We start from the raw sequence: 23,809 nt of genomic DNA on the forward strand, positions 1-23,809 counted from the left end.
AGAAATAAAACAAGCCTGTCAAATTTTATATCCAGAATCTAGAATTATTTGCTTAAACTACTTTTAGTGTCTACTATACTTAAAGTGTTACAAAAAAAAAGGCTTGCACCAAAGCTCTAGTCTTGAACCCAACTGTAATTCTAAAGTTACACCGGCACTCATGTAGCAAGGTTCATTTGGTACAACTTTATTTTTCAGTGATTATAAAAAAAAGAAAATCTTTAATAAACATTTCAAAAATAAAGTTCTGACTTCCTATGATTAAACCTTAATTTCAGCAAGGCATTCTGTAGAGGATACAATATGCTTTATAAAATATTTCATGCAACTACTTTTATAAATTAATAGGTATCCTTTCATTAGAGAATCTCGTAACAGAAATTCTGAAATATAATAAAGATTTAAAGGCTCAAAATTGCAACCAAATTCTGAGTAAATATGTTTCCAATAGCTGTTCTTGTATTATTTTTCTTTATTAATCAGCACAGTTCGTAGGGCTGCTTGTGGAGACGCAGTATTTTCCTCCCACAGGCCAATCACCATTCCCATGCACACTTTGATTTCATGTCCTTGAGAAATACCAGCCAGTGTAATAAATGCTGCTGCTGATGAAGAGATTATGTTACTTAAAATTCTTCATGACTCTGGAGCAACGCAGTCTTCGGCTGCAGGCTGGCACGAGGCCAGCGTTCATACTGAGAAGTAGATGCGTTCCACGCGTCGTGGTAGGCAGCTTCCTGAATTCCCACCCTCGCAGTTACAAGTCTCTGTCTCTGAGACCCTTCCATCAGAGAGAGAATTCTTTCCATCCACAGCTTCCAGACTTAGGTCTTAGACTTCACATTTAAAAGGTATAGAGGGGCAAAAAAGCATTCGCAACTCAACCAGCAGGGTGAGCTTCGCTTATACTGGAATGGTAGTAGCACCTCCAATACAGACTTTGGAATGAGTTCTTTCGAGATAATAGGAAGAAAATATGAGGACCAGAAAAATGGGTGCTGCCTGAGGTCTGGAGCATGGTAAATATGTAGGCCTGCTGGAGTAAACTCACCTTACAGTGACCTTCCTGAAATTATTACTCTCATTCTATTTTACGAGATAGAATCACAAAAGTGTGCCCATCCTGTCATGATGATTTGCTTTCTATGGTACAATGTTCATAGATCTTATTAATAAATAGAGAAGTCTCGGGCAGGCACTTGCAGAGCCAGTTACATTTGGAGTTTCCTGGAGCACACAAAATTGTGAGCTTTGCCTTTCCTACAGTTCTTCGTTTGCCATTTCCATGGTCTTTGAACCAAAACACAGTTCCTTCCAAACTTAGAGTGTTGCGGGGGTCCTCTCTTCCACATGGTGAAGGTGACAGGTTCGCCACCAATCCACTCCCAGCGGCCAGCTTGCTCTTGGTCATTCAGACCTAGCGGGACCAAAAGAATGTCCTAAAAGGTTTTATTACATTCATATTTAGATAGCAGGTCTATTCGCTTGTTCTAAGCACAAATTAGTGTGGGGCCAAGTTCCACAACAGATAACAGAATCAGAAAACACCACAAAACACAATGAAGAGTATAAAGTTTTGGTGCCCAGTAGAGCTAAGTCCTAAGTCTAACTACTTGTCAGCTGGCTGCCCTGGGCACTTAATTTACCCTCTCTGAGCCTTACTTTTTCATCTAAGAAATGGACACAGTGATAGTACATGTAAGACTCTTTCAAGGATTTCATTAGATAAAGACAAAAGAACTCTTGGCATACCTATGTGTTTAATAAGTGACAGCTACTGTCATCCCTACCATCCCACAGGCAGAGCTCCTAAAACAGGGAAGTGAGCAGCCCCTTATCCCTGGTTCTTCTGCTTTATTATTTAAATGTCTTAGTTTTCCTATTTGAAAGGAGGTTGCAGTGCATTCCCTTTTAGTCTGGAGCTTAAGATGTTTGCGTCTCCTACAATTCGATGGAAAACAGCTTTTCACTCCATCCCGCTTTACTCCCACTGACAATTTGGGCAAATTACTCTTTCATGCCGCAAAGCTTCCATAATGTTTTCTTAAAGAGGCATTTCCCCTTCCCTCCCACGCATAGTAGGAAGAAAGGTAGGATGAATCCTCTTCAGTGGTATGACCTGACATCTTGACACTCAGGTGATTTGACCCTGTCCTGACCGCACAGCGTATTCTCAAATGACACTGTCAATATTTTGGGGTAAAAGCAACAGAAATATTTTTAGTGCCGAATGCCTCCTTTTCTTCTGGATTGTTTACTGGAATTACCAATCAAATAATACTACGTCTAAGTACTTTGTGAAAGCAAAGCCTTAAGCTGTCAGGAGACATTAAAAAAAATTATTATTACAATCAAAATTAGAAAATACTGAAGTCTTCAGCAACAAGGAACAAAATTAAGAGCAGCTATAACTGCGTTCCAGATGAATCCTGGCTCCTTCTCTGGCATATGTCTCTGTGTTATGTATACTTCACACGCACTCAAGTTGAATGCCTTCGCTTGCTTGCTTTGCTGTCCTGGGGACTGAACTCAGGGTCTCCGCCCTGGACAGCACTCCCACGCCTTTCGTGCTTTGCCTTGAGACGGAGTCTCACTAAGTCCCTAAGGCGACCAGCCTGGGTCCAAACGCGTGATCTCGAGCTCCAACCCCCAGAATGCTGGGCCCGGGCCTTTAGGCATGCGCCACCATGCATAGCTTGAATTTCTTTTTTTATTCTAAATGATTTCATACTTCATGTAACAGAGGACTCTGCTTATTTTTACAAATGCAGTGGGTTAGCTTTTATATAGAATATACCAATTTAGTTTTGAATCAATAAATACACACATAAGGCATTTTGTCATGCTCATAATTGCTAATGCCTTATAAAAGCATTAAATATTTTTATATGGCCATGTTATAATTTAACCATCCCTAATAACACATGTTACAATTTAGAAATGTCATTCTCTTGAATTTTCTTAGCTATCAATCTAACCACATCTCTATATTTTGGAGATAGGTGTCAAAAAATGAAAATATGTGTCAAAAGGTTTAAGGTGAATTTTCTTTCGGGGGCTGGGAACTGAACCCAGGGGTTGGCACGTACTGAGCGCCCGCTCTTCCACTGAGCTGCACCCCAGTGACCCAGAAGACGGACGTTTAGACTAGCCACGCAACCTGCCCCTGTTGTGATAGGCCACAAGCGTTCGGCCCGCGGAAGCCAGTGGTAGGCGCGCCCGTCCCCCGCCCTCCTTTTCCGAGGTGCGCCCGCAGGTACTTGCCGATCCAGAAGGGCTTCCTCCCGCTCCAGTCCCAGAGCCACCGCATGTGCTGCCTGGACAGCACCGTCGCGAGGTTTCCCAGATGTCTGCGCACAAGCAGAGGAGAAGCAAGGTCAGCGGCGGGACCGCGCGCCGCTCACAGCGAGCAGGCACCAGGTAGGAGTCAGCCGGCCGGCCGCGAGGGGCACCTGCGCGGGAAGAACCTCCCACGACTTCAACACTCGGGCTTTACGCTCCTACGTCTGTGCAGGGTGGACGGAGGTGACCACAGAGAAGGGTTCTCTCCCCCTCTTTTAAATAAAATCTGAGCTTTAGGGTATAGTTCAACACATTTTGAACATCTTATTGGAAACCTAGCAAGTGCCTAGTTATGAAGATTTATTAATCCATGCCAAAATGTTACTTGTCTCTAAGTGTTTCCTAACTGACATACATTTGGCAGTTATACAGTTAATTTGATCTGTAAGATAACCCAGTTGAGCCAGAAAGATAGCTCAGTGGCACAAGCGCCTGCCTGGCAAGCACAAGATCCTGAGATCAATCCCCAGTATTGGAAAAAAAAAATTAAAACTAAATGATTTGAAATCTAAATTTTGAAATTGACATGTTTAGTAAAATAACAATATTTAGGACCCTTTTATTATATTCAGTGAAATACTCATAACCATATTCAAATCTTCATATATTTTACAGTAGTTAAAGCATCTGTTCTTATAAACACATATAAAAATTTTCCAACAAAATAGAATTCTCTATGAGTAGCAAGAAGCTGAATTATTTCTATAAGAAATATTTGATTGTGTACAATTTCCCTCCAGAGCTTATTAAAAACTTTAAATTTCTAATTAAAAACCCAGGGACAAGGGAGATAGCTCAGTAGAATACGTGCTTGCCTGGCAAGTGCAAGGTCCTGAGTTCAATCCCTGGTACCACAAAAAAAAAAAAAAAAAAAAAAAAAACCAAAAAGATGAAATAAAGAAACTTAAAAACCCAATAGATCATTTTTCATCTTCCTTAAACCAGATTTTGGGGGCCAGGGTGATGGCTCAGCAGAATAAGAGCTTCCCTGGCAAGCGCAAGGGCCTGAGTTCAATCCCCAGTTTAAATAACAATCTTTTTTCCTTAAAGAAGATATATATAGGGCTGGTGAGATGGCTCAGTGGTCTAAAGCACCTACTTAGAACAAGCTTAGCAAAGCACAAGGACTGCGGTTCAATCCCCCAGCACCACATGCCAGCCAGCCCCGCCCCCTGCTGGGCTGAGCGGGCCACACACACACACACACACACACACACATAAATAAATAAATAAAAATTAAAAAAAGAAGATATATATGTATATGTTAGGATAGATATACACTACTTTCTCTTAATTCAGTGAGATTTATACTAATAGTGTTTGCCCAGGATACCATGTCTGCATCTTGAACTATGAATAACTACTACGAAGACAACAATATGCAATGTACTAATTATTGTAACTGTCCTACTAACCTGTTTTGAAACTGTCTCACTTCTATTTGTTTCTCAATAAAATTAATTAACAAACTTAAAACCAAAAAAATTTCAAAATATATCCATATGTGTGGATATATCATAACCATGTATCCCATAAGTATACATCAGTTTTGTTAACTAAATTGAATTTAAAAGAAATAATTTTAATATATGTATTTTTAAAAAACCAAACAAAAATTATGATTTTCTTACTTGGTTAATACCCACTCATATGCAAACAAAGAGAAAACAAAATCAGCAGCATTTCATAAAGGTCGGATAGCTGTTGAACGACGCGTTGTTCATTTTGCCTGTGTCTTTCCAAATTCAGGTCTACTTCTGTGCTTTTGTCAGCTGTTGTGGGTAGTATTTCTCTGATCCTTAGTGGCTGTTTTCCATACTAATTCCACTGCAGCATAGTGGTGCCTTCCAGGCCTCTTGAGACACACAGCACGCCTCTTCCCTCTCCCAACCCCAGTTGCCTGGGCTGCTGGCGCTGGGTCTCAGGATGTGGCTCTGGGCTCCTGCCTTCCCACCAGCTTCTCTCTAACAGCTGCTGCAGGTGAGACGGGGCAACAGGTGAGACGGGGCAGCCGCCTCCTCGCACGCTCACATCCAGTGTGATTGCTCTGTGAGGCAACTGAAGCAAGCGGTGAGCGCTTGGATTAGACTCATTAGAGTAAGACACAGGTCGCCAAGAGCAGCGGGGTGAGCGTGCTCCAAGCAAGGCAAGTAATTGGGGGAGGGTAATGGTACTGTGCCTTTTATTATGATCAAATTTTCAAATTTGGATATTCACTGCATTTTTTTTAATCACTCTTCCACCAAACATTTACAGCAATTTCTGTTAAGTGGAACATTACAATCCTCATCCACTTTATTCATAGGATGTGTCTCTTGCCCAAAATCAAAATGACGATGAAAGATGAACATTTATTCCAGAAACTGAGGCTGCTGCAAGAGCGATAGTACAACTACAGGCTCATAAAGGAGCATTTCCAGAACCATCTCAGAAAGTGGCAAGAATGTGTGTGTGTGTGTGTGTGTGTGTGTGCGCATGTGCACGCGCAGGACAGTTCTGAGGGGGATTCACGGCAACGTATCTTTCACTGTAATACATTTGTCCAATTGCAACATTCACCATATTGCTGGATCGCACTCAGTGTTGTGTTGTGGCCTTAGAATGCAAGATCGGTCACCCGTGCTGTAAGCAGGCGGAGGAGGCACCAGGGAGGGTGGGAGACGAGGGCTTGTCTTCCTGTTCTGCTTCTCAGGGCCTCACACAACTCCTGAATTCGCTGATTAAACTCTTATTTTGGCTGAGGTTCACCGTCCTCACACCCTCAACTTCAGTAATACTGATTATACTACAAAATTTCTATTTGCTCATATACCTATACAGTGCGGTGGGTATTATCTATTCAATATTAACATGTATCTACTGATATAAAATGAGAAACGTATAGATACTAATATAAAAATAGAATCCTTTCATAGTTCTGAAATGTGAAGGCATTCAAAGTATAAAATTAAAAACAGAAACCTGGCTCTAGCAATACACATCTACTTCTTTGAAAGTCTTCAGTAAGTCCCAGTACATTTCAGGGCAACTCTTTAAGGTTAGCCAGCAGGGGCTCCAGACACTGCTGGGAGAAGACAACGTGGTTTCACAGATAATGATCTATAATAATAGAATTACCAAATGTACAGTGACTGTCTTAGGAAATAAGCAGATGAGATTACAGTATGTAAATTCAAGAAATGCCTACTCTAGCAGTCTGGCTCCTTTGGGTTAGAAAAATAATACAACAGCAATGAGGAGGAAAAGAGATTGGAGATAAAGACTGAGTTGGGTTAGTAATCTGATTAGGAACAAGGGATAAAGGGCAGTGGCCCTCTGTGAGGACTTCTGGGTATGGACCCTGGATAGAGAGCCCCAGGAAATCGCAAAGAATTGAGTAATGGCTCCCAAAGCCAAATCAAAAACATCCTGTGGCACACTAATTCCAATGATAGAGCTTAAAACCATCTTCTAAAATGTCTGATAAGATGGTAAATCTGCAGGCTATAAAATGTTAAATTATACTAGAAAATCTTACTTTTAGTTTTCAAAGGTATGTTTGCTAAGTATGAAATTCAAAGAGAACAGATCATTTCTTTCGGTCCTTTAATCTAGTTTCTTATACCCTTGGTTCTTTTTTTTTCTTTCTAATGTGGAATAAGATGCTATTTAATTTTGTTCTTCCATAGCTAATATTTTTATGTATATGCTTTAATGATTTTCTTTACAAGAAATTTTGGACAATTTCATTTTTGTGCATCTTGGTATGATTTTATTTAAATGTCTTGCAAAAGGTTCATTTTTCTTGGAAATGTGGTATTATAAGTTGAACCAAATTCAGAAATTTTAAATCTTTAAAAAAAAAATACTTGAAGCTATTATTTGAAGCAAGGTACAATTCCCCTATGATGAATGCTATCACTATGTATATATAGGAGCCGGAGAAGATGGCTCACATAGAATAAGCACTTGCCTGGCAAGCACAAGGGCCTGAGTTCAATCCCCGGTTCTCAAAAAAAAAAAAAAATAATAATAATAATAATAAAATAAAAAGAAAGAAAAAAAGAAATTCTACTATGTATATATAAAATGTACCAATAAAAAAAATTCAAGGAAAAAAACTGTTAAATTGTGATCTTCACCTCACAGCGGAATTGACAATCCCCGAAGGAGTACGCACCCAGTGGGGGAGGGGGGAGAACGAGGACTGTGAACTAGAAAGTAATGGGTGAGAAAAAGGAGGGCAGAGAGTGACTTTAAGGTACACTGAGTGGGCAGAGAAGGACTTGGGGCTCAGAGAACGCTGGCACTGAGGTGGTACCCTTACCACCCAAAAATTCTCCTCCTAAAGTGATTGGTCCAAAGCTAGAAGGTGATTTTCTATTTTCCTTTTAAAATCTGCTGACAGATATTTTCTTAAATGTCTGTGACGAGTGGTACAACTGTGATCATTCTACTTGCCCTAGTGAAAGAAAATGCATATTGAAAAATATGCAAATGCAATCAAATTAAATGTTTATATTTATTTATTTTTATTAAATATTTAAAATCAGAGTTCTGGTAAGATTTAAAAATCTCTGGTTATATGTAAAAATATATTCCAGAGTAAATATGGGAAACTACTTTTATTTATTTTTTATGTATTTATTTATTTATTTTTTTGCAGAACTGGGGATTGAACGCAAGATCTGACACGCAAGCGCTTATTCTACTGAGCTATCTCCCCAGCCCCAGAAATTGCTTTTAAAAAGTTGCAAATGAGCTCTTAAGTAGGTAAACTTTTAAATTAATTTGGGCCTTAAGGAATGATAAAATTGTGTAGTATCAATAGGTCTGGAAAGAAACTGTAACTGTTCTTGCTACTCACCATTAAAATCCCCTCACTGTTAAAAACTGCAATTAGGCGGATCAATAAAATGACATTTTAAAAAATGTTGGGAGCTGGGGTAGATTGTCAATAAGAATGCATCAGCAATATTACTGTCAGTTGCTATTATTTTATAAAAAATGATTGCTAATGGCAAAAGCTAAATGACCATCACCTCACAATGAAGAAGGGAGCCTTGTGCTTACATTTATTGAATGGATGGAAAGATACCTCTCAATGCATGATGTGTTTTATTTTCTCGTAAGTAATATTAAGAAGCAGTGAACACTTCGCTAGAGACCTGCCTAGCTACTTTTCCTCTGAGAACCCCTGAAAAATAAATTGGCAACAAATATCAGCAAAAATTAATCTTGGTAACCTTCACTGGAGTATCTGCACACTTGTCCTTATTTTTGTCCACAGAGAAGCTATAATCTACTTTTAGTGTACTAGTCAGATAGAGTGAAGTTCTATGTGAAAGACCTCCCTTCAAGGAATAAAATGACTAATACTCCTACTTCCATCTGAGCTTTCAATACATTAAAACAAGTTCTAAATGACAGTGAGACATCTTGTCTTTTTGTTGAAGCATGGCTTGTTTTTTAATATATATATTGGAATGCATAAGGTATGATCAAACAATACAGTGAAGGTTCAAGTAAAAAATTTATTACAATAAAAAACATATTGCCATTAATTATCCGCAAAATACTATTCTTGTTCCAGCACACTTATCACCACATTTCTGCTGTCTTCTGACGCAGTTCTGGAAGTTGTTTCTCATGAGCGTCTTGAGTTGCCCTGTCATGGCCGCCCCAGGTCCTGAATCAATGCAAAGCATCAACCGTTCAGGTTCACTTGGACTTTAAGGAAGCACCAGATACTGCATGATGCCAGCACTGGTGAGAACAGGGTGAGAACATTCTGCGGTTTTTATTTGACAGAAATGATGGGCATAAAAGTGTCCCAAGAAATGAGCAAATGATTTCGTCCTCTGCTGTGAAGATGCTGTGTGTCACACGTTGCTCCTGGTTTGGCAACTGCTGTTAAATAAAACTGGTTCAGGACCCTGAGGCAGCCAGGACAGTGACACTAAAGCTACTTATCATGCAATTATTTTGTATTCTTAGCATCTGTTTTTTTCTTGGTTAAAATTCTACCAGTAGAATGGCTGGGCTGTAGGGTATGCCACTTTCTGAGAAGTTGCCAGTCAGTTCCACACAGTGGCTGTACCGTGGTATACTTCCACCAGCAACACATGAGAATTCTGTTTGCTCTGCACCCTGTGACATTTGATGTTGTAATTTTTATGACTTTAACTCTTTAGTGCCTGTGGGCTGGTCTTTCACTGTGATTTTAATTTCCTTTTAAAATTTCCTTTGATTAGTACATGCTTCCAGTATGTAATGTTTGCATCCCTTGTAGGGAGTCGGTACCTGTTCAAAACACACCTTAGTGCCGTTTTTCATCCCCTCCCTTCCCCTCTCTTCCTGCTCTCTCTGTCTCTTGGTTCCCTTCCCCTTTAAGAAAAGTCTCCCTCCCTATTTCCTATTATCTACCTTTGAATTTTCTCTTTATTTATATATTGGGTTTCTCATGTTTAAATATCATATCTAATGTGATATTTGAGATGGTGTGTCTGATATATGGTCTCAAATTCCATCTATTTTCCTACAAATGACTCTAGTTTATCTTTCTTTATGACAGAATAATACTCCATTGTTTACAAAAATCACATTTCTTCATCCATTCATCTGATGATGGGCACAGAAGCTTCTTCCAGCATTTAGCTGCTATGAACTGTGCTGTTATAAACATGAGTACGCATCTGTCACTGTGATGTGATGACTTTCTTTTGGGAAGATACCTAGAAGGGGCATCCCTGAGTCACATGGAATTTGTAGTTTCAGTTTTTTGAGCTGTCTCCATGCTGACTTCCACAGTGGTTGTACTAGTCTACATTCCTATCAACAATGGAGACAGGCTTGCTTTCTCCAGCATTTGCTTTCTCCAGCATTTGCTGTTACTGATTTTTTTTTTTTTTTTTAAACTGGGGATTGAACTCAGGCCCTTGTACTTGCCAAGCAACCATTATTCTACTGAGCTATCTCCTCTGCCCCTTTGATTTCTTGATGATGTCAATTTTTTCTGGTGTAAGATAGAATCTCAGTGCTGTTGTAATTTTCCTAATGTCTAGTGGCTAGACATCAAGCATGGCAAACAAGAAAGAGAGTTAAGAAATGCTACATTATAAAAGTCCTTCTGGGCCGCATAAATTTTGTTGTCATCACCCGACCACAACTTATGTTCCACTGACTATTCTATTACCCAATGAGCCTCTGTCCAACCCGTTAAGCTTCATGAGCACTGGCGCCTCTTATACTGCTAGAGGCCTGATACTGTAAGGCCTGATACTTCTTTATTATACATCTTCAAACCAATGAGCAGGACTTCTACTACATGAAGAAGGAGGACAAGAAGAACAAGGAGAAGGAGCAGAGGAAGAAAAAAGGAGGAGGAAAAGGGGAGGGAGGGAGAAGAGGAGGAAGTAGAAAGAGAGGAGGAGAGAGAGGAGGGTGGAATCAGAACCTACAATGCTGCTGACTCAGACAAGCTCCTATGACTTTCCAAAAACAAGCTGAGATGAAATAAGAAGAAAGAAATGTGACAACAGCATGGTTTTATCAACCAAAAAGAGCTAAGTCAAAAAATGTCAAGGTCAGTCACATACCCATTCTGATTTACAAAACTGCCTTGAAGTTCCTAAAGCAGAGCCAAGCTCAGGGCGCGCTCTGTGCCGGAGGAAGCAGACCTCCTTGAGAAGACAGAGAAACCACGGAAAATGCCCATCCGATGTGACAGGGGCGCCTTACTGTTCCCTGCAGGTTAGCGTAGCTGTGTCCCAGGTGCTTTTCTGCTCTGCAGTCACAGTGTGACAGTAGCCTGAGTGAAGGTGCCATCCAGCAGGGCAGGATTTGTCTTCGACCTCCTGAAAGACAGATGTCCACGTTCGCATCATAATGCACTTTACAATCTAGAGGCTAATCTCAGCACAGGGAGTCCTGTGGAGCTCCTGGCTTTAGGGGGTACTTTTGTCACCAGAGTCAGCCTTATTCCAATTCTCCACTTTGAGAAATGCAATGACTCCCTGCAGAAAACACTGCCTTGGTCAGCAGCTTCAGTGTCATAACTTTGACATTTTAGTAATTAAATAAACTAAGCAAACATCTTAAGTTGTATTGATTGGAGTGCACTGATGTAACAATGCATTTTGTGATTTGGCCTCCCAGGCCTACTGAGGGCAGGCAGATACAGAATGCATTGGCAGGTGCACACCAACTATTCACTCCCCAGCAGCGAGCTGGCCTAAGCCACGTGCAGGGAAGCTGTGTGGCTTCTCAGCCTATGTCCCACCTTGCTTCGGGGGTTCCAGGCTTTCCAGGCAATCCCGTCACACTGATACAGCTTTTGGATGCTTTCGTCAAGATGAAAGAGTCCTTTTAAGTCCATAGTGCAGTTCTTTGGAAAGGAGGGCAACGGACCCTATAGGGAGGAGAGGCGGTTTGAACTGACTTAATGGAAGTGGGTAACACACTTACGTCCTTTGGGTTCCATTTGTTGGGCAGCATTTGCGTTGAGTGAGCTGTCCCTGAGCCTGGAGGTTAGTTTGTGAATTAAGTGTGTTGATAGCCCAGCAAACAGTTTGCTATGAGGTAAATATGAAATTTCATACCTGTCTGGGGAAGTGAGAGTCAGGTGTGTATTCTGCCTTATCTGCTTGGGGCAGCCCTGCCACCGGTGGTGTCCTGACTTTGACCGTCTTATTGTGACTTGGGAAACTGCTGTCCTCCAGTTTCAAGGAAACCATCCCGTGATACTTAAGGAGACCAGTAAATGCAATAATAAGGGAAACATCAAGATAGAGAATGAAAAAGATTTATGAAAGTGATCAGTTCAAAAATCGTATCTGAGCAAAAAGATGAAAGGCTTTTTTCCTCACCATTCAATCTTCTCAAACAAATTATTAAAAAGTTAGATAAACACATTTATAAAACATTGCACTAAATATTTTCATGCACAAACCCAAGAAATTCAGCAATTATTCAACTGTGCTTACAGTATAGGTGATGTCTGTTCCATTTCTGTGAACAGAGGATGGGTGAACCTGAAATCAACAAAGGACAATAAACGCCGTAAACAGTAACTATGAGCAGGAGGGCAAACCCTTCCATATGATTTTAAGAACTGAAAAAATTTGAACATGTTTCTTAAGATATTTTCCTGCCCAAATCATTAGGATTTTATTTTTAATTATTTCATTGGTACATTTTAGGTACACATAACAATCACGTTCATCAGAGAATTTGCACCTGTGCATGACAGAGCTTGTTTTTCCCCTTTCCCCTCCCTGCCTTCAAACTCTCCTCCCCGCCCCATTAAACAAGCTTTGTTTTCATGTTTTCCTTCTTCTCTTATTTAGTTTTTACTTTTTCCTTCTCTCCTCTCTTCCTCCCCTCTCTTTGTCCCTCCTCCCTTTTAAACCTTTTTTTTTTTTTTTCCTATTTCAAAATACATTTTGGTTCTTATTTGCACTTCTGGTTTCTCACACTGGAGAAAATCAAGGGAATTTTAAACAGCGCTAGGTCTAATCGCACTGATAATTGTGTTAATTCGTGCACACGCAGCTCCAAGGTAGGGAGAAAAGATTTCCTCACTTCTTAGCGCATCTATAGCGCACAAAGTTTCAAGAACACACATGTGTAATTACAAGAGTATGCTTTGCTGGAGTGCTGGCCTGCGACAAGCCAAAGCCATGCTGGTCTCCATTCCCAAATGGATGGCTCACTTACTTTCTTTTCATCTGGGGTCCCTGGTATTGTCCTGTGCATCTTGATGACAAAAGGAAAGGAGCAGCGATCGCACCAATGAATCCATATTGCTATCACTTCCACTAGAATATGTAATGAAGCGGGCAGCAGCGCAGACTTTGTGTGCAGAAGGCGCCGCGTGATCCTGCGAGGAGCCAGGGCCCCACTCGCTCGGGGCCTCCTACAGCTTCCTCCCTAGCTCAGAATACTCACTATGACCGTGTAGCCAACAGGCCCACCTCCAGAAGGTCCCCACCTTACCACTTTGCCATTCCCACGGGTTCTAAGCTTCCTAGGAGACAGAGCTGCAGAATCAAAGCCCCGCAGGGTGTCTCCCCTGGTGACTGGAAGCTTCTTGGAAGATGGAGGGGGTCTTCCTTCCAGATGCAGGGAACCAGAAGTGATGGGTGAGGAAGACCCGGGGGGCAGTGGGTGCCAAAGGCCCCTCTCTGGTGAGTTGTGCTTGCTTTGGCTGAAGGGGTGTGAAGGATGGCACCGTCCTGGAGGCAGCAAGATGGCAGGCGGTCAGCGCGACGCACACAGAGACGAGGGTGTGTTGACACCGCTTCTAGAGCAGCTTGTCACTAAGCATAGATGGATGCGCTCCCGCCAGATGTTGCCCCTGCCATTGCCAGCCCCTCCTTCACTCCCGGTCAGCTTCCATCCAGGCAAGCGGACTCCTCCGCACACTCACGGGGAGATCAGAAGTGGCAAAGCTGATTTCACAAACGCACAATGACAACCATCGTCGTGGTTTTATGATCATACTATATACTTGGGAACTGTTCAGTTGCTTTCCTTGATCAAATACTGTTCCACAAGCACTTCAAAAATATTTGGTTTTTCCCTGACCTTCTGGATGTATAGATTGGAGGGATCTTTTTAAGATGCCACAGAAAGCAAGTAACAGTTATAACAATTTGCACTCAACTGTTACAGAACAAACTGCTTCCATAGGAAATCTAGCCAGTGAAGAATATTTCAGTGATGGCAAGGAAAAAACTAATGTCAGAACCATCATCTCACCATTTTATTTTATATTTTATTTTATTTATTTTTTGGTGTTGGGTTCAAAGCCAGGGCCTTGCACACGCTAGGTAAGCCCCCTATACTGGTACCTCCCCAGCCCGGGATATTCTATATTTCATATATCAGGCACATATTTCACTCATTTTGTATGCTCAGTGGGACCAGAAATTTCTACTGGAAAGGAAATAAACTTAGTGAAGAAAGAGGTGGAAGACTGAGGAGCTGTGGAAACACGGAGACTTCCTAAAGGAGCCAGCAGGTCCCAGACAGGAAAGAAACACGGACCGCCGGGCATGGCAGCTATAAACACTGGGACATAAAATGGAGCCCAGGACTGGACATTTGTCAAATGCTAAGCAGACAAAGACGAGAAGGGATTTGGCAGAAAGGACTGGGCACAGCGAGAGCACTGGCTGGCTTTACGCTGAGCGCTTCTCCGGCTGCTCCTCAGTATACACTTCTCAGGCTTGCTCGCGCTGCCGCCCGAAGTCGTTCATTAACACCGTCCAGCTGCTCTTGTTCCCGGGGCCAGCTGTATCTTCACCTCTTTTTTTTTTTTTTTTTTTCTCTCCTGCTCTTTCCCTTAGAATTTTCCTGGTTCCCTACAGCAGGGCTCGGGTTGGAGGCACTGAGAGCTCTCTTTAACAGAGGAAGATAATTACAGCCTTGCAAACTCTCAGGGAAAATAATTGTCCCTCGATTCTCACCAACATCGCTTCCCCCTTGGTGAGAACAACAAACGGCTAGGAGAAAAACAACTTTGGCTGACTTGTTGCTTTTCTCCAGAGCTAGCTCTTAGCGGGAGGAAAGCCACATGAAGCAGAGACGGGAATAAAGGCCTGCATCGTGACGGAGGCTGCTTTCTTGACAAGAAATTAAGCATTTTGATTTGAAGGCGTTATCAAGCACATTGGCTGCTGAAAGCAGGCAGCCAGAGCGCCAGGACTGCTCCTGATTTCAAGATGAGGATCAAAAGAATACCTCCTTTTGAGTCCAAAATTTTCACTACAGCTTTTGTCTTTGTGCCAAGAACGGCATTCACGGGGGAGTTCAGAATTACTTCAAAGACCTCATCGTCTTCCTCTAATCCGTCATAGGTAATTGCTATATTCCACATCTTAGTTGACATTCCTACAAGAAGTAAACATTTTAATTACTCTTTAATTGCTATTTCAATCACCTAGGTGTCAGAGAAATATATTAATTAACATGTCTACAGTTAGACTGCTATAGCCTGAGTGAGCTATTGTACTGCCACCAACTCGCTGACGTCTTGCTGTTCTCCCAAATAACGTGAAAGACCACAGCAGCATTTGCTCCCGGACAATGATGACGCCCTTTCAGGGCAAACACTGTAACAAAAAGCAAGCTGCGCCATGCAAGGGGTGAAAAAAAATCCTTAGTAGATGAGCTCTGAGACAGAATTTTTCCCCACCTGTCCCTTCTCTTCTTAAGAATAAACAAGTACTACACTTTTAAAATCCTCATAGTTTCAAAACTCTTAAGATGCCGATGCAGACAGAAGTGATTATTAGATGGCACTTGACGCTATTCACGGAACCCTTGAAATGATTGATTTCTGCAGACAGCTGCCTGCACTGGCTGCCCCGCTTCCTGAGGCTCTTCCTGCCACAAATGTGTCTTCTGGTGGTGTAACACTCGGCAGTCTGAGCTCCTCCTGGGGAGAATTTATGGGCCAGGGGTTCTAGAAACACACGCAGCCCATTCATCCTCCACTTTCTGTCTGTCTCTATTCATGGAGTCATAGTCAAGCTTGGTATGAAGTAACGCTGTGGCCTTAGCACAAGCAGTTTTGAGCTACTAGCACAGCCCAGTCATGCCGTGGCCGGAGGCAGAGCAACCGCACAGGCGCACAGTGTTAAGAATGGAAGAAACTTCTCAGGTGTCCTGGTCCCAATTGAGCGTCCCAGTGTGCATCACAGAACTGTCCCCTTAAGTTTATTCAGAAGAAAAAGTGGTGAGAAATAGAGAGAATGCTGATTAGCAGTGAGAAAAGGCTCGAGCTAAAGGGGAAAGATGGTAAATTTACGCTTGAACCTTGCTGTGCTAAGTTCGAAATGCTTTCTCTGCATTTTACTCATTGGCTCTTTGAGAGCTTTCTGTCTCATAAATCTTTCTATATAAGGTAGTTAAACACTTTTTCCAAGACTTTTCTTCTGAAAATATGACTTGTTTTTCCTTGCAGAGTGCCTTTTAGAGATTTATGCCTCTCAACTCTGCCATCCCTGTGACAGCCTTGTCTATTTTCCCCTGGTGACAGGGTCTCATTATTTCAGTCCAGGCTGGCCTTGAACTTTTTATGTAATCCAGGTTTGGCTCAAACTTGTGGTCCTCCTGCCTCAGCCTCTTATGACTTGAGATTACTGGCATGTGCCACCACATCCAGCTAATGGCTTCATTTTTAAAGGCAAATCTTTTAAATCTCATGATCTAATTGAAGACTCAACCTCCACTAGAATCCAGTGCAAAGATGAAATCATAAACTTATCCTACAGAGGAAAAAAAATCAGGTGTATTTGGATTAATGACATTTAAAAATGGCTCAATAGTTTGCTCATTAAGCTTTCAGTATGGAGTCTCTTCCCAATTCAATTACTTTTACATTGCTTGCAAAAGCAGTAGAAGCATCTATTATAAAATTCCATATAATTTCCATCTCATGGATGAACAAACTCAATCCATCAAAACACGTTTCGACTCAAGTGCTTACCTTGCACTAGATATTGTGGAGAACTCTAAACTCAGATGCCAAACTCTGCCCTGAAGGAGTATAAAACTTCTTGGAGGAGGCAAGACAAATAAAGTCACCTCTGTGTATACACAGAGGACTAATCTCAGCGCTCCCTTCAGATACCAAGTCTGCAGTGAACTGTCAGGCCCTGCGTATACGACTTAAAGATATCTTCCCACAAGTTTTAACTTGTCTCTACATCGCTTATAATACCCAATGCTATGTCAATACTTGTTTTACAATGTTTTTCAAGTAATTAATGATAACAAGAAAGTAAAACTATGCATATTTAATGAAGACACAATTATTTTTTATTTGTGGTTGCTTGACTAGATGGATATAGACTCTGTGGCTGTGGGGCTCTGATTGTACCAGAAAGATGGGAGACTATCCAAAACTGTGTGTGAGATGCACATCAGGCAGCATGTGCCATACACGCACGGGACGCAGAGGTGGAGGGATGAGGCAATGAGAAAACAGCATAAGCAAATACGGGAAGAAAGGGCTCTTGGGACATGAAGGTCACTGAGGTGGACAGGAGGCCACAGGCTGCAGAATGTTTCTGCAGGGGGACCTGGACACCAGGTGGCTGTAATTTCAATGAAAGGCAATAGGGAAGAGAAGGAATGACACTCAGAAGGTGGCTATTTTAGCAAAATGAACTTTAGTCACGTGTGCAGGGTTGGGCATCCAAGTGGACGGGCACTTGCTGACAGAGTCCACAAGCTGGAAGACTACGTAGGTGGCTGTCACACTAAAATTGTCATGAAGAAGAACTTGTCAGTAAAGGAAGCACACAGATACTAAGATTGTTAGTATTTGAAGAAAAACATTTTGATCCTCAAAAAACCATACAGTTAAGCATTATTTAAATAAAAATCCAGTAAACATTATTTCTAAGCCCCCAACTAATTTTTCTTTTAATAATTATTATGTAAAAATTATAGTATCACTTCCCCTAAAAAATTTTTAAAAACTTTTGCTGCATCCTGTGGAGTTGAACCAGATGGTTAGAGAAATCCTGACTTTCCGTTAAATGCTTCTGCTTTATTCATCTGCATTTCAACTTGGTGTCTCTGCCTGCCAGGTGTGAGGCTTAGGTTAATGAGATTGGAAGTGAGGTAATTGTTGTGGCTGTTGTTGTTTTTCCCTCTTCCTCTTGACCTTCCAGAGAGCCAAGTATTTGTTAATAACCTGAGATATACCTGCATTCTTAGAAGGCTTGAACTGCCCTGTTCCCACTTACTATAAAACAAAAGGTGGCCAAGAGGAGAGAGAAGTTCTATTTTGTACAGGCATATCCCACTCTACATAATAGATGAATTCCTAGCTATTTTCCTGCAAAACGGATTTCCCTGTTGAAAGACATTTTCTCTCTCTTTTTTTTTTTTTTTTAGTAAATGCCACATTAGAGATTTTTTTCTTTGGGAAACATTTTGACTCTTGGGAATGATAAAGTTTCAATTAAGAATGTCACAAATCTTTTGAGAACACATATTTTAAAAGAAAACAATCATTTTCTAAAAAGTACTTATACATGCATCTAAGTTTAGTCACAGTAGCTGAGTGCTGTGTAGGCAGGATTTGTGGTTTGGTACAAGAGCTGCAAGCCTTTAGGCCTAGTGTTCTCCAACCCTGTAAAATCCCACTATCATTGATCGCTCTCTGTTTCTTCAAGATCATGGATGCTGGGCTGAGGAAATAGCTCAGCTGCCCAAGTGCCTGCCTAACAAGCACCAAGTCCTGTGTTCAATCCCTGGTGCAGTGTGCGTGCACACACACAAACACACACACACAGAAAGAGAGCGAGAGCGAGAGCGAGAGCGAGAGCGAGAGCGAGAGAGAGAGAGAGAGAGAGAGAGAGAGAGAGAAAGAGAGAGATCATGGACTCTGATATGGTTAGAGAAAGGAACAAACCTCTCTGGGTGAAAGGGCTGGGAGTGATGCTGGAGAGACCACACACAAAAGGAGTACAGATTAGCATGACAGAAGGGTAACAACATTTGCTGGGCCTGTGGACAGGGGACATTCTAAACTTCGCTAATGTGACATTTTAGGTTGCTCAAGTGGTTTCTGGCTTTAAACATTCTAAAATAAATATCCAAGCATGTTTTTGTTTTATGAGATATGCTTATATTATTTTTAAAATGTCTAAATAATCTCTAATTAGAAGACTATTTACTGCTCCCAGAAGTTATTAGTACCTACTCAGAATAGCCTATAAGCTCCTCTAGATAGATTCCGGGGGCATCTCTGTGAGCTGGGTTTCGAAGCCTTCCCCAGTTCCTATCAATCTAAATAGAGCACCTAGTGTATTGTTGACACCCCAACAAAAAGCAAAAATCACCCCTGATCTTGTAACAGACATTAACAGCAGGAAGAACCTACAGCAAAGACTTGGTTCACAAGATGGAGAGGCTGGCAGCATCTTAAGATAAAGGTAGAAACGGTCTTGATGCGAATGTGTGCCCCTTCCCAATACAGAGGACCAGCACCCGAAATGCCTGCCAAAACCTGAGGGGAACATCAGATTCAGCACGTGATCGGCACCTCCCACAGAGCACGGTCAGGACGACAAACTAGCTCACCAAGTTCAACAGTTAAGCACCAAGAGAGGCACAGTACAGTGACACCTTGGTTCAAACCTTAATTTGTTTCATGTTCTAGAAAAGATGGCCACATCTGTGGTCCTGCAGGAAAGACGGCTGTGGTCGTGTTCATACTCGACGCAGAGTTGGCAAAGAAAAAAAGCAAAAGCTTTGCCAAACGTTTCTGTTTGCCGACTGTGGTCCATGAACTGAGGGACCCCAAGAGTCACACTCATGGGTGTTAAATTGAGGGCTCACCTGTACACACTAAACTATGTCCCTCAAGAGTTTTTATGTTGAAGTTCTAACTCCCACTGCTTCACAGTGCGACCGCATAAAAACAAGCGCCAGTGCAACCAGTTATTGAAGATACATGCGCAGCGGAAGGTCCTTCGTCTGCTGCGGCGGGTGTCCTTACAAGCAGGGGAGGTTTGTCGGGGGCTATGTACTCAGGGAGGGTAGCACGCCAAGAAGAGACGCAGACTGGGGCGACAAGGCAGAGGCCAAGGGAGAGCCAGAAGGACAATCTCTAGAAGCATGGGAGAGGCCAGAATAGGCTCTCTGTGCCCTACCCACACCGAGTTCCTCAACTTGCAGCCTTAAAACCTGTGAGACGATAAAGCATCTTGATTTTTAAGCTACCCGGCAGGTCGTGCTTCGTTAATGCCATGCTCAACTGTCGTGCTTCTAGTAGAGGGGGACTGTGTAGAAAGGGCTCATGTCTGTTTAATACTAAAATGGTGCTGATTGTATTTAGATCATTTTCTTTTGCTTTTGCCACAAATTTTATATTTGTAGTGGCAAGATTGGTGGAATGTTCTTAGAAGTCAGAACATCTCCTCTGAAGGGAAACACAACCCTGTAGGCTCTAGCTTCTATTGAAGGGTTTTACCACTCACCCCAAGACAGGCGATTAGGTCTATTTCTGCTCCACAGAGCAGTGAGGTGGAGCTGCCTGCCCTTCTGCATAAGCCAGGGAGAAGGATGAAGTCCAAGCTCAGCACCTGGCACACTTCCCCAAAACAGCCACTGCTTTCAGACTGGGGTTTCAAGCTGAACTTGCCTCCTTCTCCCTGCTACATACTGCCTCTGCTGGGAAGCCCTGTGGGATTCTCTCTAATCACAGCAGTAGCTCATCCTTTGGGTCCCCAAGGACTGTTGGCAGGTAGCTTCAAGTCTACACATCTGAGAGTGCTGGCCAAATAGCTCAGCAGATTAAAGCACCTGCAAGCAGGCACAGGGGCTGGGGGGTTCAATCCCCAGGCCTGCCATGCTGGACCTGCCCCCGGGGTGCACTGAGATGACAATTGAGACTGGACGTGGTGGCACACACCTGTAATCCCAGCTCTTGGGAGGCTGTAAACAGGAGAATCACTACAAGTCCAATCTAGTAGAGAGACCCTGAACACCCTGAGACCCGTCCCTAAAATAAAAAAAAAAAAATAGTCTACACGTTACACAATACAACATTAGAAATTCCTTGGGAGAAGGCACCACTCTGTGTGTGTGTGTGTGTGTGTGTGTGTGTGTGTGTGCGCAAGTGTGCATTGTGCCCGTGTCCTAGGGATCTAACACAGAACTGGCGCATCGTAGGCAAGCGTGCTAGCACTTTGCCGCTGGGCCTCATCTCCAGTCTGGCACTGAATCTTTGCATTCCCTTCTGCACCTAGCTGAAGTTTTCCACAAATTTAAAACAAAGTGAACTTTCTTAGACTAAATAATAATTTTCCCTTGTCTCAAGCTATTTCAAGAGGGATTGTTTAGAAATTCCCTGTAAGAATCCATGTAAATATCCTGAAAAGTCCCATTAATGTATGTGGCAAGGAAATTATTACAACTTTATATGAGGACTTTAAATATTTTTTTCTGGACAGTTTTGATGGTTGCTTTGATATTTTATGTTTATTAATTTTTATGACTTTTTCTATCTTAAAAACATATTCGCTTTAATTAAAAAAAAATAGGGGTGCCAAATGTCAGGTCTAAGCTCACCTCATGCCGAGTGGGTGACAGCCCCTGAGGAGCCCCTCACTGGCTGCCGCTGCATAATATCCTGGCTTTGCCCGTCACCAGACTTGTTTATAAAAACACGAAACACACAATAGACACAAAACATACCTGTGTCAAACTGAATCAATTTCGATGGAGTCACGGTAAAATCTTTTCCAACTGTAGCTGACACTTGGTTGACCTTAAGGGAAAATAAAGTCTTTTTTTAAAAATAAAAATAAATATTCTATAATAAAGAAACATTTACTAGACTAAACTTGGGGTTCCTAAATCTGTTTTTAATATTAAGTAAAGTTTTTAAAAAAATTTAACAAACCATTTTAGACGCACGCTACATAGATTTTTTCCTAAGGTTAACTTTCTGCTTTTCCTTTTTAAATGATTCAAGCTTTGGAGAAGGCAGTATAAATTTTAAAATTTTATTTTTCTGTCTTATGAGCACAGTTTTATTTCATTACCTTCCCTCTATTCCAATTTGATTCTAAAAACAACAAAGAGGGAGGTAAAGAGAGGAGAAGAGGAGAGGAGAGTCCCTCCTGGTGAGCCGGTGGGCTAGGCGGGGTCCTGCAGCTCCAGGGCCCTGAAGCCCTTAGACCGGAGGAACCCAGCAAGTCTGCTCCATTTCCTGCCTGGGTGGAGCCTCCGCTCTTCCCAGACCTGAGCGAGAGCTCTGTGGAACTGACAACCTGGTGACCAGTGGTCCCCACCGAGGATACAGGGCTCCTCCTGAGAAAGCTGTCAAAAGCGCACATGGCTGGGGGTCTAAAGAGACCACATGCTACTTCCCATCTGACCCCCGAAGGGTGCCCACGTGGGTGCTAGCACGTGTCCTTGGCTGCTATGGAAAAGAAGCCATCAGTGAGATTCTATGGAGGCACAAACGGTGGCTGTTACTTTGCACAATCTTTAGAACCCTGAGACGGTCAAGAAAGTGGGTTTACATAGTTCAGCATTTTCTTATAAAGGAGTGGAATGCATGTACAGTTTCAAACTTTAGAATCCTTCTTCGCATCGTCTCAGACAGTGACTCCACTCCAGTCCAAGGCTCTAACTGGGGTTAGCAATCTACAGTGGAAACACCTTGCTGCGGCTGTCACCTCCTCTCCTCCATTTGCTCTCTGCTTGCCATGCCAAGGCCCCCCACACTGCCTTTCATTGGGAACGGGAAGCCCACTGTACACCTGCCCCCACCATATGCTAGAGGTTATTTTTCCCTGCGTGGTTCTCACACATGCAATTACATAGTATTTACCCCCGCCGAGTTTACAGAACCCTACGTGGGAAAAGCCACAGGCAGGCCGAGGCAAGGTATTTGGAGAAATCAACCAGGGAAAGGTGCACAATCGAACCCTAGGCAAACAGCATGGGATGAAAGTACCTCCCTGTTTCCCTGTTCCTGGTCAAGTGGGCAACGAACTCTAGTAGCAGGTGGCAGACTGTGCTCTAGGTAGTGTTCTGCAAGGACGGGGAGGCTGTTTGATGGAGGCCTTCCCAGATATACACAGTTTCTTGTTTCTTTCTGCCCAGCAAGATGAACAGCAGTACAGCCCCACATCCCCACCAAAGCACGCAGTGCTTTCAACTGGGAACCAGGAGATTATTAGAAAGCTACCCAGGGAGATTCTTCCCTTTTCCATAGCCACCTCCTGGAAAGCTATTGTGCATCTAAGGTTTTTGCTGTTTTAGTAACAATAAAGCACCAAAGTGTCTAGGACAACGAGCACCTCCACTCACTGAGAGGGAAATTTTGAGTCTAGCTATGGTAGAATTTAGGTGCACAAGGTTCTTCAGGTGATTTGAACGCACTATCATAATTGAGACATAGCAGATGTGCCAGCTCCCTCAGAGGCTTTTATCTGTGTCTTTTTCATCAAATTGAGGAGGAAAGTCCCTAAGGCTCGTATTCCATTATGAGGACATGCACCCTTCCTGGTCTCATTCTCACGATGAGCTGGTATCATAGCAATTTCCAAGAACCTTTCAATTCTAGAAGCCATAATCCAGCTCCCTGGTGATAGAGGCATAGCAAGTTGACTAATCCAAAAGCAATGACCTGATTGAGGGGCACCACTAGGGTTTAAACCTATGCCCAGCAAGTGCTGTACCATTGAGCTGTGTCCCTCTGCTGTTTGTGTATTTTATTTTGAGATAAGGTCTCACTAAAGTACCTCAGCTGACCTTGACTTTGTGACTCACCTGCTTCAGGATCCTGAGCAGAGTCGCTGGGGTTGCGTGGGTGCACCATGCCCAGCTTTTGATGATCTGAAAGTATCTGCACTACTTTTACATGATAAGGATGACTGTTAAGATAGGTGTAAGTCTCCTGTTTTGCCTCATTCACTGCAATAATGGAAAGTGATTGTGTCGTATCCTA

At 42.4% G+C, this 23,809-nt stretch overlaps 1 protein-coding gene across 3 annotated transcripts in view; it reads right to left on the reverse strand.

The window, feature by feature from the left end:
* Positions 1-253: 253 nt before the first annotated feature.
* The window catches only part of Frem1 (FRAS1 related extracellular matrix 1), a 171,269-nt gene continuing 147,713 nt past the window's right edge, over positions 254-23,809 (reverse strand). The window contains exons 29-37 of one of the 3 annotated variants that reach the window (XM_012514849.2): positions 21,544-21,616; positions 15,067-15,216; positions 13,318-13,556; positions 12,306-12,353; positions 11,922-12,065; positions 11,603-11,731; positions 11,062-11,177; positions 3,265-3,350; positions 254-1,417 (exon numbers count right to left, since the gene is read on the reverse strand). In XM_012514849.2, the coding sequence (XP_012370303.2) occupies positions 1,212-1,417; positions 3,265-3,350; positions 11,062-11,177; positions 11,603-11,731; positions 11,922-12,065; positions 12,306-12,353; positions 13,318-13,556; positions 15,067-15,216; positions 21,544-21,616 (1,191 nt within the window). In that variant the 3' untranslated portion in view covers positions 254-1,211. The remainder of the gene's footprint in view (positions 1,418-3,264; positions 3,351-11,061; positions 11,178-11,602; positions 11,732-11,921; positions 12,066-12,305; positions 12,354-13,317; positions 13,557-15,066; positions 15,217-21,543; positions 21,617-23,809) is intronic. The other 2 variants (XM_023715844.1, XM_023715845.1) reach the window with 2 other exon arrangements.

This window comes from Octodon degus, unplaced genomic scaffold (assembly GCF_000260255.1).
Source record: "Octodon degus isolate 3935 unplaced genomic scaffold, OctDeg1.0 scaffold00044, whole genome shotgun sequence".
NCBI classification, from domain to species: domain Eukaryota; kingdom Metazoa; phylum Chordata; class Mammalia; order Rodentia; family Octodontidae; genus Octodon; species Octodon degus.